This window comes from Aptenodytes patagonicus, chromosome 1, assembly GCF_965638725.1.
Source record: "Aptenodytes patagonicus chromosome 1, bAptPat1.pri.cur, whole genome shotgun sequence".
Lineage (NCBI taxonomy): Eukaryota > Metazoa > Chordata > Aves > Sphenisciformes > Spheniscidae > Aptenodytes > Aptenodytes patagonicus.
The window spans coordinates 40,556,931-40,573,000 of NC_134949.1; the positions used below are offsets into that span (position 1 = coordinate 40,556,931).

At 40.3% G+C, this 16,070-nt stretch overlaps 1 protein-coding gene across 2 annotated transcripts in view; it reads right to left on the bottom strand.

Annotated features, from left to right (window-relative positions):
• The window catches only part of PTPRR (protein tyrosine phosphatase receptor type R), a 154,827-nt gene that overhangs the window by 29,905 nt on the left and 108,852 nt on the right, over positions 1-16,070 (bottom strand). For both annotated transcript variants that reach the window (XM_076332911.1, XM_076332902.1), the window contains 2 exons: positions 7,298-7,484; positions 555-639 (listed from right to left, as the gene is read on the bottom strand). In XM_076332911.1, coding sequence (XP_076189026.1) covers positions 555-639; positions 7,298-7,484 — 272 coding nt within the window. The remainder of the gene's footprint in view (positions 1-554; positions 640-7,297; positions 7,485-16,070) is intronic.

Sequence of the window (16,070 nt, forward strand, 5' to 3'; positions counted from 1 at the left end):
CCATAAAGCCATGGGGCGCATGGAGAAGAAAAACCACACCAGAGGACTTACAAAGATGGAAGTCCACTACAAGAAAGGATAGGATGCACTTGCTTCTTTTAGTCTGGGCCACTTAACGTTGGACAGGATGCCAAGTAGCTTGACCCAACCAGAGGGAATTCAGTAACTGCAAGGCAGTGTGGGCTGTGATGGAGGCAACAGTCTTGGTCCTCTCACCCTCCAGATCAGGGGAGCTACTGCGAGGCACAGCAGACCTCTCTCTAGCCATCTGCCTGACCTGTCCTCCGGAGAAAACCAGCATGCACCCAGGCTGCATTTCAGTGTGTGGTTGGGATGCCACCGAAGTGTGTACCTACTAAGGCATCCAGTGAGAGTTCTGCATTTGCCAGTCCTACGGCACTGGGCTTCTTTTGTTGTATTTCTACATAGACTATAAATATGTTTATGAATAGGTACACAGCTATCAAAGATAAAGACAGCTAGATTTTCACAACAATATGTTCTCAAAGCAGAACTAAATGTCATAGTAGGAAACCATGGGCTAACTCACTTACTTGGCAAAATTGTTTTATAGCGGTTTTTAGTTCCATGACTCGGGATGTCAATTTCTTTGGGATCCACAAAATTCATTGGTATTTCCTATAAAAAATAAATTAAATCAGATTGGTGTTTCCAAAGGAGCCATGCAGGAAATTATCGCCAGAAGGCCATCTGCTGTTACACAACTGTCTTTTGACATCAAAGTTATTAAGAAAAAAACTGGTTCCCACCTCAAGTCTGTCAACACCCTTCCTTTAATAAACACAAGGAGTTGCATATCGAAAGGGTGACTTCCAAAGAACACTTCTGATGAATTATTAAAAGCAAAGTCTTGACAGGATTAGGAGAGAGGTTAAAATACACAATAGTTCTAGAAAAGTGGAGTTGAAAAGTGCAGTACAGTAGCAGAAAAGTGCAACATTTTACATAATTGGGGGAGGAACTTTCAAAATAATTAAATATTAATATACGGCAAACATTTTTTTTTAATTTTGTGCAAAGCCCTTAAAACAATGTCAGTCAAAGGCTTTACTTGCTTTTTATAGAAACTACTAGAATGAAGTGCCTTAGTCTTTTGCATTCAGGGACTCAAAAGTGTAATAAAAATCTGAAGCTATTTCTCTTGATTCTTGTTTTGATCTTTTAGTGACTGACCTGTGCTGTCTTCTTTAAATATGCAGATGTGCAAGTAACTAATGTGACAGTTTGCTTGAAGTTCCAAAAATATACAAATGATAAACTCCTGATCAACTGAAAATTACTGTTTTTCAAATTGTTTGTCAGCATGAAAAGTAAAAATCTTCCCATTTTTCATTGAACAAAATGTTTCACTTGGTCTAAGGGGGAAGAAGAATAATTTTAATTTTGAGGTCCTGAGACATTGTTAGTGTTCTTACGACTGAATAAAAACAACCATTTGAAACATCTAAGTTTTTTTTTTTTTCCTGACCGTGGGGGATGTTTTACCAACCAAAATAATCTGGCAAAATCACATTTAAAAAATGCTTCAGTTGACTCAGTTCTTCATTTTTCACTGAATTTTTTTGGCCACAACTATTTAAATTATCTTAGGGTAAGCTGGAATTTGATCTTCAGTAAATTAATACTTCTACTTAAAAGCACACTCATTACTAGAGACTTGAAAACTTCATTGCTAGCCTGGGACATTTATCCAAAGAGACAGCAGCATATTAAATAATTGCCTCTTACAGACACATAGGAACATGAGGAGGCAGAAGAGGTATGTTCCTGCCCTATTCAGTGCAAACCTCCTTTGACTTGCACCACTGGAAAATTTACTTAAGGATTTTCCTCCAAAATCAACCAGTTTCTAACTCCACAGGCGCAGGCCTGCCCAGGGCTTCGGCATGGATGAGACGCATGGCCACTGCCCGTCGGACTCAAGCTCTGGTCCTGCTCAGCATGACTGGCTGCTGCGGGCTTTTGTGAGAGGAAGAGGGACGAGACCCTTAACAGCTTGCCAAGGATGCGTCCAACAGCAGTTCTTTACATGGATTCACCAAGCAGGGGAAGCTATCCTCTTACTTTTCTGGTTGAAGACACGGCAAAGTTAAGTAAAATTTAGATGGCTCAATATGAATTGCTTTGATTCTTTTCTGCTTCCCAGTTTGGCTTCTGAACATCTTACTACATGAGGCTGCAACTTCTGTGTTGGTTTTTATGTCTCTACCTTCTCTGCCTGGTGCTCATGTGTTTAGTGGGCCGCATTTATTCTTCCTCTCTCCCTCACTCAGTTCCTTCCTTGGTCTCTTCCTTGCTTTTCAGCTGACTCCTCAAGAGAATGACTTGCTGCCTCTCATTTCAGGCTAGCCAAAGTGTTGTATCTGCTAAGATACACCTTCCTTGCAGGTGCGTCACCCGATTCTTTTTCATCTCCCTGTACTGTCATCCATGCCTGCGCTAAGGGCAGGATGTTCTCACTTGTAAGGCTCCACTCCTGCATAAACCTTATCCCATTCCTTCAGGTCAAAGCATCTTACCTCTGTCCTGCTTCTGATGCCCCTTCCACCTCCCTGGAACTACAAAATGAGCTCCCACACCTCTCTCATACCCACCTCTGACTTTCACCCCTTCCCAGTGGTGACCTCTGTGAGGCTCTTCCCCTCGGCCCTTGGGCTCTGAATTGTCCTAACTCTGATATGGGCAGCACCTTATATATAGCACCTTACACTGGGCTAGTGGTCGACGTAGAGCTTCCCTGGTTCAGTTCTGGCTTAGTATAAATACCACCAGTGCATGGCTTCTGAAAGGTTTCCCTGCTCAGCTATATACCATCTGAGAGCGAGAAATACATTAAGCCTTTGTTTAATGTGATCTACGTCTGTCATCTACAGAGACTGGAAAAAGATGTGTGAGGAAGAGTCCTCTGCATGCAAAAGAAGAGACGGTGGCCAGTGGGGTTCTTCCAGCCACCTGCCTGTCTCCCTCTTGGTGCCTGCTGAAATTTTAAAATAGTTCATCAGCTGGCGAGTTACTGACAGATGGAGAAATGCCACCGAGTTGAAAACAGAAATGCATTTCTCTGGGCCAGCAAGGTCAATTAATCACGTACATCCTGTAAACACTTTCTAGTCAGTGGGCTCCTCCCAGTAGTAAGTACTTGTGGGGCCAAGGGCACAGACAGAAATCTGACAATACACAGTGGATCATAGCCACGGACAAGTCACTTATTCTGAAGCTGGCTGTGAAACGCAAGAGATGATTCCAGAAAAAAATTCAGGATATTATGGGGATAACGTTCCTGCTAACGTGGGGGAAAATAAGCCTAGCAGATTGCATATGGCATGAACGTGTGCAAATTAGCATACAAAGTCTGTAGCTATATAGACAATATAGATAAATTTGTTTTACTAAACATATATACATATTGTATATAAATAATTAGAAGTAACATATAAGCTGCACACATTCATGTGCTCAGTTGCATACATGCATATGCATATGTGCCTTTGTTCACGGGCTACTTCACCTCTCTGGGCAATACTCTTCTAATAACAGCTATTCTGGCTCACATTAGCCTCTAAATGCTACAACTGTTCATACACTCGAAGAGATATGGTTTGAGTCTCTGAAAGCATTCAAGAAAACGTGGCAAAATTTACAAATTCAGGCAAATGTTCATTGCACCCATCCCTCCATTTTTATGAGAACCAAATTTTATAGATTTAACAACCTGGCACTTTCCCATGCAGGACTGTATCTTCTGACATTCTAGTATTTCAGGAATATGATTTTTTTCAGTTCTGTCACCAACTTCAGACATTCTGTCTTTTGAATAGTAGCAGCTCAGGCTACTAAAGAAGTGTATGCTGGACAATTTATGTTTCTTCCTCCTTGCAAATAAGGTATATTCTCCCAAGTAAAAGTAGCCATACTTTTTGTTAGCATTAAAATAAAAAGAAGGAAAATAGCTCTTTTTTCTTAATAAGTATTAAGGAAAAATATTTTGATAGTAACTTAGCAGTTTTTACAATTAAAAAATAAAGTTAACGCCCCTAAATTGTTAATCAAAAAATTAAATTTTAATTAAAGAACTAAAAATAACCAGAAACTGCTCATGTTTCAGTTTTACATTGAAAACTTTAAACATTTCTCCACTTTTTGCACACTTGGAAGGTTTACATGGGAACGAATAATTTTAGACTCAAGAAGACTGTCTTACTGTATTTCTTTAGCTAGTTAAAACAAGCTGAGTGAGCAGAACGAGTGAGGGTTATATATTGCGTTCTTTGCATGCCTCAAGTTCCTGCTAAAGCTATTATCTGTAGCAAGGAAGATATTAAACAGATACTGTTCAACAGCTTCATCCTAAAACACATTTTAAAAAATGGTTTAAAAATGGAATAGACAAGTCATGATCTTTTCAATAAAATTCTGTGCAAACACTGAATGGCCAAAGTCATGTTGTGCTGCCTGAGGGACGAATAAAATGTGAGCCTCTATTGCCCCAAAGCCGTGCATGGATGCTGTGTGACAGGATTTGGGTAAATGGGATTCTACAGAGCTGCCAAGTTGTCTGTACAAACTGCCACCTAACATGGGGGTTTTAAACACGATGAAGTTATTTCTTCTAGCTTTCTTGCCTAAGCAGTGGAATGGCAGAGAACTGATGGCATAACTGGTGATAAAAGTATGTTGGATGCTTAAAATTTTTTCCATGTACACTGTCTGACCAATTGTTAGTAAAACAACCAAGGGATTTATTTTTCTTAAGCAAATGACTTTTACGATAAACCCTGTTTTTTTGAAGGTGACTAAAAGAACTGTTTCATACGGATGCAATTATTTATAATGAAAAACTATTGTTAGAGTAAGATGGCACTCATCATCTATTTTATTGACTTACATGCACAAATTGAAAACAAAATAAAACCCCAAGGGATCACATGCTCTGGCATGTTTAATAAGAACTGAATTGTTTGTATGTCTTTGTTAGACCTGTAGTATGCTCAAGGGGTTGTATAGGTCTTCCTGCTCTTACATGCCTTGTTAGGATACACATTTCTGTGTGGCTCTATTTATTAAATTTGAGCTATTAAACCAGTCTTAAAAAGCTTTGCTTGTTTAGTTTAGTTTGCTAATGAGCTGTAAAAGCTAAAAAAGTTAGACTAAAGTTGGGTTGGGTAGTTGTTTATGTTAGGTTCGTCCACTCCGGTACCCTCTGATAGCAGTTGGTAGCCAGGCATCTGAGGGAACTGTAAGAACAGGATGAGCTTTTCTTTGTTTTGCATTGGCCACCTGATACTGTTCTTTTAGCATGAAAAACCACGAATAATCACTCCATATTCACCTTCTCCTTGCTATCATGATTTTATAGGCTTCTGTTACAGCCTCTCACAGTCTTTTTTCTAGGCAGAAGAGTCCTTGTCTATTTAGTATCTCCTGATACAGAAGCTGCTCTAGCCTGTGATTGTGTTCACCATACTTCTGTATGGGCTTCAGGATGGAGAGGTCAGAGCAGCATGCAGTTGTGAATGCAATATAGATTTTTGCAATGTCATAAAGAAGTGTTCTATATTCTCTAGTTCTTTTCGCAAGATTCTTAGCTTTGTATTTCAGAACCCATCAGAGTATACAAAACTATTTTCTCCTAAATGCATAACATTCTATTTATCAACCCTGAATTTCCTCTGCCTCATCACCATCGTAAAATCCTTCTGTAATTTCTTTGAAGTCCATTTTTAATTTTACTACCCTCGGTAATTCAGCGTCATCATCAAACTTCGCCACCTTACTATTTATTCCCTTTTCCAGATGACTTAAGAGCATTTTGGTCAGTATCAGCTCCAGAATAGATGCCTCTGGGACTCCCCTGGTGACCTCCTTTTACTCTGAGAAGCAACCAATCCTTCCAATGCTACACTGTGTTGATTATTCCCTACTGTATTGCATTTGTTTGTATATCTATTGGCTTCTTTCTTTATTATAATTCCTTCCAATTGCTCTGATTTAGACATCAGATTTATAGGCCTGCAGTTCTCTGGATCTCTTCTGGAGCCCTTCTGAAAAACTCCTGTTACCTCTGGCCCTCCGATTCCTCAGCTGCTGGGGCCCAAGTCCTAGGTTACACCTGCCTAGTTAATATATCAGTAATTGCATATATGAACTCCTTTAGGATTCCTGGGTGAATACCAGCTTATTCCAGTGAGTAGCTTTTATTCATTTTATTGATTTGTTCTAGAATCTATTCCAGTAATGTTTCAGTATCAGACAGATCTTCCAGTGTCCTCTTTGAATCTACTCCTGCCCCAGAGGTAGGAGATTCCCTACATTCTTCTGTGGTCAACGCAGATGCAAATCGTGCAGTCACTTCTCTCCCATTGCTTCACCTTCTCCAAATCCCTTTTCTACCCTTTTGGTCCTCTATTGATCCTTGTACTCTTTGGTAAGCTTTGTGCTTTTGATCTATTTAAAAATGAAGTTATGATTTTTTTTTAATTCAAAACCTTTTTTGGCCTGCCTTATTCAGGTTTCACATTCAACTGGCTTCAGTTTATGCTCTGTTCTATTTCCCTTGTAAAGAGTGTCTCCTTATTTCTGATAACCTCTTTCATCTGGCTGTTTTGCAACACCAGTCCTTTTCAGGTCTTCTTAAAGTAATATTTAATAACGTGTTTTCCCTGACTGAATTTTTCTGCTCTGACTTGTTTCTACCTGGCCACTGTCTTCATTTTAGATTCTTACCCTTTTTAATATTAAATAAACTTGTAGGAGACTTCAGTTTTTTTGGTCTTGAGTATATTAGGCTTGCTGTATGGAGTGCTTGTTAGAGATATTTTGGACTGACTGACTGTGGGTGTCCCTGTCTGCTCCAAAAAAGTAATTTACAGTGACTAAAAATTTAGCCTTCAAATTACAAACATACGTGATGTTTACATGGGAATAAACAAAATCTCCAATTATTACTGTTTTTTCTGTCATCACAGCCTTTATGATTTCTTTGAAACTGTCAGTGTTACAGTCCTGCCTCTTTGTACTGTAGCTCTAATACGACATTTATCCCATCTATGAATGGGACTTCAAACTGAGAGGAATCTGTATTGTCGATGGATATAACTGACTGACTTATCTGTCTTTACTGTATAAACATACAACACCATCTTGAAACTATCTAATCTGCCCTTCGGAAATGATTTGTACCTTGACATTAAAGTGTTGCCCAATTATTTTTTCCCCACAGTTTCTGTTGTGCCAATTATGTCAAAAATCCTCATTTAAAGCTTGTTGTTAAACTCACCATGAATTCCGTTTGAAGTAAATGAGAACATGCAACTGCGTCTCGAAGTTGCTGCCGTGTCAGGACGCGGCCGGCTGACTGTAGGTATTCCATCGCTACTTTTTCTCGTGGGGTCGGCACAGTGACGAAAGGTTCAACGCTTCCCAAACTGCTCATATCCAAAGTCAGTGAGACATTGGAGCCTCGTCTGTGTTGTTAGAAAATAATTAAAACAGCTATATCAGACCTGTGTTACTGTAAGTCCCATACTCATGCAGCTGATCCTGAGTTATTTATGCACCCTGACTTTCTCTGTAGTCTCTGGGAGATTTGGGTGTGCAAAGACTGCAAGACTGGTTTCATTGGAAGCACTGGGTGGCCAGAAAACCAAGATTTTACATATCATCCTATCTCTCGAATCTAACTACTGATGCTGCAAGAACAGCGTGCTAGGGAGCAGCTATTTGGATTATTCTTAAAAGTAGAAACTGCTCCCTATACGCTACTTAATCTTTATGGATGTTAAATGTGAAAGTGGTATCTTAGTAAGGAAGAAATGTTTCACAGAAAAAAAAGGGGATATATTTCTAACTTACACATATAACAACCTGGAAAGAAATACACCGTATGTCAGCTATACGTTTAAGAACCTACTAAAATTAAATATACAGCATGGAGGGGAAAAAGTGATAAAATCAGCAGAAATAAGTGGAAAGGCAGTGCAAACATTGTGACTACCAAGACAGTGGACAATGTCTCGTGTTAGGTAAGAGAGAAGGGAGAGGCAATAAACCACAATGAATGAGCTGCATCCTGGGAGGAGGGATGGTCACAGATTGAGGGGTTATTCAGAAATGCCAAACATCTCTTGCAGGACAATCAAATTAATCGACATTTCACATTTCTACAGGAAAATAAAGCTGGATTGAACAACACCTTTGAGCTCTGAAAATATAAATAAAGCACACTTCTGCATGCTTGGTATGAGTGCTACCCTTTTTGTCGCTTTTTCCAAACAACACTTAAGAAAACTGTCTTTTTTCATAGTTTCAACCCATCGATCAAATGTTGTCAACTCAAACCTTAACTTTAGGCATATTGATTGCAATAAATCCATGTTCTGTGAATTGTGATGACCAAACACACATTTGTAGGCATTAATCAAAGCTTTTGTGTTTACTAACCAGAAATCAGTACCATAAGACTGTAAGATTCAGCTGTCTGAACTGGACTACAGATGCCCAGCTCGGTGTAAACGTCTCTAACATTTACCAAGCAGCTATGCACATATAGAGATATGACAACACGAGTTTCATTCCTACCTCTGCACGTTATTGTCTCTCCGTTAATGTATGCTTACAGGGGAGTTCTTTAAGCTCTCAGTTGCTCTACCATGCTTGGATATATACAACCACAACATAAGATCTCTGTCTCAAGTCTCTCCTAATAGTCATCCTGCCAGATCAGAATACAACTCTACACCCTGCCCATTTTTAAAATCACATATATCAGTGATTAACCATTTACTGGTTAATTCACTATCCAGTGACGCCAGTTTTCCTGCTAGAACTCTGCATGGTTGGGTGCATTTCTCATCATCAGGAGAAATCCCACTGGGTGAGTGTGACTGCACACCGCTCTGCACACTGGGATGTTGTTAAGGTACAACTGTCCCTTTGGCAGTAACACCAGATATTATTATAAATATCATACAGACATAATCAGATAGTATCTGTGAGGCAGGTGCTATTAATATTGGGGGAATGCTTTCCTCTAGTCTGCAGCAAAAGTTGCTTGTGTTAATACTTGCTTTTTACTACCCTCTCATTATTTATGGGTGGCCCATAGGTATTTGTATGCACACATATTTGAGCAAATTACTTGTCTTTTCAGGCACTGTGACTCCTTACTTAGTGGTGGTGTTGCTGTTCTGTTTTCTGACCCCCTTCTGCCACCAGAATAACTACTTTTAGGGTTTATTGCTTTCTTCTTTGTAACCATATGAACATAACACTTTTTTTTTGTTCTGACACAGCTTTGAACCACTTCCCTTCCTCTTATACGTGTCAGCAGATCCTTCAGTAATTTTATTTTAAATTAAACCATTTCTATCACGTCAGTCTGCATGAATAGAAATTACTTCAGTCACTCACCTGTCACTTAGCAAAACACAAAGCAACAATGGCCAAGAGACAAGACCACCTGGTGGAATCGGTGAATCTCACATTGTGCCATAGTGTCCATAAGCCTATTTCAGCCTAGGTGATGGGTGGGTGACAGCAAGAGCTTTGCTGCCCAGGCCCGCAGATGGTAACAGTGAGTCAGTGACAGAAGCAGAGGTGGGAGAGGCAAGATGGAGCCGAGGCGGCCGCAGGCAGCTGGCTGCCTCCAGGGCTATACAGGGACAATTTCTGTTGGCAGGGGGAAGTAGGTGGAGTATGATTCTGCTAATTTTGCTAGGAGGTAGGCAAAAGTGAAGTAGCATCCCAAGGAGAAATGACTAGTAACTGATATATGCATAGGCTACCAGTAGTGCTCTGTGGCTCGCTACACACCCTGCATCGTAGCGAAGCCCCAGTCGGCAGCGGTACCAATGCTCATACCCAAATCTGGAGCCATGACAGCCTGGGAGGTGGGCATGCCGCGAGCCAGCTGCGGTGGCTGCTCTCTGCCAGACCCTGTGGGAGGGTCGTGGCTCACGTACCCATCCCACCTCCCCAGGGACTGCCGGGGGAAGCCAGTCCCCCAGCTCCATGCCACTTCTCAAGGAAAACATCCTGTTAGACCGCTTTCTCACAAAAACCCTCTTGCGAAAGCACCTCATCTGACCACGGCTAGCAATTTGTTCCGCGGAAAAAGGCAGTCCCTCAAACAGGTGGCTCTGAGGGCGTATATTGCAAACCCAATCTTCTGAAAGCAATCCAGAAATCCACAGAAGACGTGTGCAATGAACCTCTCCAAAACTGTTTAGGCTACTTTTGGTTGAGAAATGGGTAGTGATTTAGACCCAGACATACTTCTGAGAGAGCCTACTGAGATTTCCTAATATAGAGGAAAAGTATTCGCATTGTTCAGTAACAAAGTACAGTGAAAATGTTAATATTTTCTTTGGCTTTTACATTGTTATAACTGACAGTCTTGGCAAAAAGGCTATTTCCTTTTTAACAACAACAAAAAATATACCTGATCTAATTATAACTTTGAGTTTACAGCCTTTACCATTTATGGGGTTTATTGATGAATACTGGTGTTGAGAATCAAATAACTTACTCTGGAAAGAAGAAATAGTTTTTAGCTGTATATTTAACACAGTGAATAAAAACTGAATATAGGGCAGAAAATAATTACCTAAAGGATAGCGGTCTTTTTAGAAAGTCCCTAAGAGGATATACAATAGATAATAGCTCTAAAAGTAATTCTTCCATAAAAAACAGGCATCTCACAGAACAATTTTGAAAAAGTATGCTTCACTTAATAAAAAGATTTTAATAATGTTTACATTAGCAATACTAACTATTGCCAAGATTAACATTAATCATATAGACTTCCTTACTCTATTCAAGACCATGCTGAGGAATAGGCTGAGAACAGGACATTTTGCCTTGTCTTGAAAGATCAGGGAGGGCCTGAACCCACCATGCTCTTGTATGTCCTAATAGAAGATGCTTATAGTCTCACGTCCTGCTTTGGACTCCTTGGATTCTCTATGTTCCTCCAACAGTTAAATTCTTCACTTTCTGTAGGAAAGAGTAGAAAGGTAGAATTCTCTTCTCTTTTACTGGTGGAAAGAGGTTAGGTAGTGAGCCCACCTTTTCCCACCTTACTGGAGGGACTGCACAAGGCTGGCCACAGAGCAACAAGGAGGTAGCACCTAATCCAAAGCCTACTGACATTTTTGGTAACTGTCCCTTGTCTCCAATAGGTTTTGAATAAAGAAATCACAATCAGACCAGTGGGACCAGTGACACTGCTAGTCAGACAACTAATTTTTCTTGGATCCCTCCAGACATGTATATGTGTGTGTGTGTGTGTGTATATGTGTATATCTCCTGACTACATACTGGTATCTTTCCATTTCAAATTAGAGTGAAGGAGCTGTACACATGGGTTTTCCCTTATTTGTGAATATTTACAACCCTTTTTTACTTTCTAAATAACTTTATATTCTTTATGTTCCCCATGTTAATAGCCTGGGCCAAATTAGAGGAGACTGTGTTACAATACACCTCCCCCAGCATCCCCTTGAGGTTGTGTCTTGATGGGGATGAGCATCATGTGAGGAATCTGAGGAATTGTAAACAGTCGTGACAACATTACATTAAAATCAGCATAAGACTAACTCTTCTGAAGTTCCACCAGCTGGGACAGCTACCTCATCACTGGGTACGTGAATAAGTGCAATCAGGAAACCACTTGTGTCTCTGTATTGTCTAGTATCCCAGAGGGGGTCTTACTACACACTCACAGCCCTCTTTTCAGTTGGGTAATAGGAACAAGTCCACTGATGAGAATCCACTGGAGTATTTTTAATAACACATTTATAGAAGCAGATTTTATTACAGACCATGATTAAAAAAAAAAAAAAAAAAAAAGATTAATGCAATGTTTGTTTGAAAACTCTCAAAAGGAAGCTCCACCTGTCCACCTCAGAGGGCCACCAGGTTACTAAAGCCTATTAATCATTAGCAAGGTCATTTCCAGGTCTTCCCTGACCCTAAAATTAAGCCATAGCTGGTGATTATGAAAATCCAATTACCCGACACGTTTTCCCGGTTGTTTATTTAAGCTGGGTAATTTCTTTAAATACACGTTCCCATGTTTATTCAGCACTCCTGAAAAATGCAACGCCCAGATTCCTGGTCCTCGGCTTTTCATTCTCTCTAGTGGTTTTGGAAGCAGCGGTGATGGCTGCTGCCCTCCAAGAGCCATTGCCCTCCGACCCCGGCATTGCAGACGCGGGAGGCGCTTCCTTCTGCGCCCTCGGTCCTCCGTCCCTCTGCCCAGCTTCTGCGCGGCCGAGGCGGGAGCTGTGTCAGCCGTGCAGGTGGAAGGAAGCCATTAATTAGCGGGAAGAGCGGTGCTGGCTGCGGCTGCTGGGGAGGGAGTTTGCTTTGGGTCCTCGGATCCCGCTTGTACCAGGGGATGCTCCGCAGGGCTACTCTCCCTGGGTTTTACTGCAGGGATGACAGGAAAAACACCGCGATTCCCCCGCGCGTTTTATTTCTCTAGTGCTCACAGACTAGGTCTAGACATGGGTCCTGATTCTCTTCCCTTGATGGTCCATCTCATCAGCAAATGCACTGAGTTCAGGTGGGTTTCGCACTGCTGCAATTGCACTGGGAGAGCACAACTAGGCCCGTGGTTTCCACCACTTACTACCTTACCGGTGCCAGACTTCACCTGCTTATCTAGTTTTATCTTTCAGTAGAGTAATTAAAAGGGGGGGGGAAAAAAAGTAAAAAAGGACAATGGAAAAAAAATATAGGTCTTGGCTTTCCTGCTGCTTTTAGCAAAATAGCTAAGAGAAAACATGGTCATGTAGATGAACAAATGTGATACGTAAAGCTGCGGTGGGGTGTGAAAAGCACAGTAAATCAGAAAAGGACATAATGTTGTTGTTGTTACTAATCCTGTATTTCAGTATAAAATAAATGAAAATAGGATACTGCATAACTCCCATTGACTTCATCAAGAAAAATCAGTGTTGAAAAAAGAAAAAGTAGAAAAGCAGAAAAACAGAGGGGTTAAAATAATCTTCGCAAAGGACTGAACATACTGCCATTTTCTTTCAGCCTTGGGCAAACAGTAACACAGATCTTCTAATATATGACTGAGACATTTCTTCACAAATCCAGATTTATAATATCCATTACAGTCACTCCTCAGAAGGTTAAGAGATGACTCTCATTTGAGGTGAAATATAATTTGATAAATTTTAAAGTAACATTCACAGTATTGTTAAATAGTTGCTTCTAACAAGCATAAGAACGGTTTATGTATTTTTCACAAATGCCTATATATGATTCTTGCGCTGTACATGCTAGCCTGGAATATCACCTTGTACTGCTTATATTACTGGATGTCTTGGGAAAGTGGAGCTGAATGAGAGTATGGTTACATTAATGGGTGTGGTAATCTCTCATTTTTTTTCTGACCATCAGCATACAATCTCAAACAAGTCTTCTAAGCATGTGGTAAAACTCCATTATTGACCACTCAAAGCTGAAAAAAGAAGATTCATTTTTTCCTAGGTCTACATTCTTTTCTTGGAAATGTAGAGCTCATAAGTTTCAGTTTTCTGTTGTGCTGCAGCAAATATTAGAGAATATTCTGATAGAAAACCCCAAAAGTTCTGATAATATACAATACCCATTAATGTAATTATGCTCTTATTTACTCCTACTTTCAACAAAGGTCAATCAGTATAATCAGTGTTAGTCTGAGAAAATAATGAATAAAAAAATCATTATGTAACTATGTGAATGTCATCCTGATAAATAAATACTTGCACATAGTACTTGTTGCATATAATGTACTTTTTATTTTTACATTCCTAGGTGCCCTATGAAGCATTGCTATACAGATGCTTGGCAGATCCGTGATGATAACTCAGTTTCCCAAATGATCTCCGCTTTGCTTGCTGACAGTTCTGGTTTGCTGTTGGTCTTCAGCTGAAGAAGTGCTGCAGCTTTTAGGAACGCACTCAGACCTGGGGTTATTGATACTTTTAAACGAACCAGACCTACATCACACCCAAACTGAAGTACTCAAAAATCAGAAGCTGCGATCAACCAAAGAACAAGGCCAAAGAAGAATTAGTGTTAGAAACAGGACTAAAACCCAAGGTTCCCTAAATCTGTGTCATTTCCCTTGTGTACCTGTGTCATAGGTACTCTTCTCTAAAGGAAATAACTCTTCAACTGATTTCAAGATTCAGTATTATGTATGTCACTCATTTACTTAAAAAACAACAGCAGAGGAATACAAACTGATTTTGATAGAAAATCTGTAACTATGAATATAAAATGACTGATTTACTTTGCATTAAAGGATAATATGCATTACGGCCAGTCTAAATTGATACAGCCCGATACCTTGAAGGACCTACTCCACTCAGCTCATGTTTGGTCATTTTGCAGCAACTTTACTATGCATGAAAATAAAAAATGCAGGACCAGAGTTCCACCTTCAGCACTTCAGTGTGCAGGTGGTCAAAGCTTGATCTTCCCCCCTCTCCTGCTATCCCCTGACATACCAGCGCTACTTAAAACACCAGAAGTTACCTACTGACCTCCTATCATGCCTAGGAACAGTGGGCCTCTCTTTTTCTATAGGCACCTGGCCTCATTTCCAAAGCCTTATTTCTCTCACAGATTAACCTTCCTCTGGCTCTGATTTTTCCTCTCCAGAGAGGAGATATTAGGACAGAGAGGTAGATATTAGCCCGATGTTTCCACAAGTATGCTTAGCAATTCAATTGTTAATATTACTGATACTTACAATGTTTCTACTCTGCCTCACAGTCATCTGCACCCAAGTCGAATCCGGTAGCCATTTGTGTGGGCAGCCCAATCTCACCAACCAGAGGACCTCATTTACAGTGTAGAGGGAGTAATCTGGATATAATACTGAACCTAATACCTATCACCAGAAAGCCATAGATGGAAGATACTTAAGCTCAGGACTATAAGGGAGGCAATAGGATGAAGTATGCTGATCCTATGCACCTTCTTGGAAAAAACATCTGCAATTTCTGCTCGTTTGCTCCATCACACAGCTCTCCTCATAGTATTTCAGTGTTGCATTATTATTTTTTCCTACTTATTTGTCACTTGAAAAACTGATGCTTCCTGTCTCTCACTCTGAGGAAGGGGTCTGGAAGTGACGACAGCAAGCTGTGTGCCTAGTGAAAGGAGAAGAAGAGGGATATATGGCTGCTGTGAGGCAAGACTTCCAATCCCCTGCAGCTTCCTAGCTACAAGAAACCTCCTGGCAGCACCTGGCAGCATCCTCCAGCCCTCTCTGAGTCCATGGAAACTGATCAGGAGCCTCAGCTATAAAGATTAAATAGTTTTTCTGGAAAGTGGAGGCACTTCATGTTCTCTCCGGCGGGTCTGATCTTGTTCCCACAGCCACGAGCAAGAGCAGGCCAATACCTCTAGCACTAAATTGCAAACAATTCTCAGGATCTACTCACAGCTCAGCATGTCAAAATGAACTGAGGAAACGGTTTTGACAAGTACTTCTGGACTAAGTTTTAAGCAATCAGTATCTGGTTAGGACAGGAATGGCTCAATATCCTGTAGAGGAAAACAGCTGACATGAGAGTAGTTTCAACTTTCCCTCTTTTAATCATGCTTTCTAATGTACTGCCAATTCACTCCTGTTCTGCCCTCGATAAGGCTATGCCGCTCGGCTACGGGAACTGACTGTTCAAAAATGCAAAGCTTATACAACCTCCCATCTTTTCCTGTAGATTATTTCTACGATCAAATTGCATTTTGTCACGCGAACTTCTCTCTCCAATAAAATTTGAATGGTAACATAAAGCTCTATTTCTGATTCATATTCACATACACGTGTTTTCATCATGAGTGAAAACTGAGTTAAATGTTCAGAAGTAAAAATACATGAAGATACTAATTTGTTGTGCTCATTAGGCTGTTTTTTCAAAGAGCTGAATAAGTGTTTACTAATTTATGGTTAATTTGCTTTAGATGGTAGAGCTTTAATTGAATGCAGTCTTGTTTATTGCTATTATTATCTGCTTGCATTGCAGCGTGGCTCTATTTCA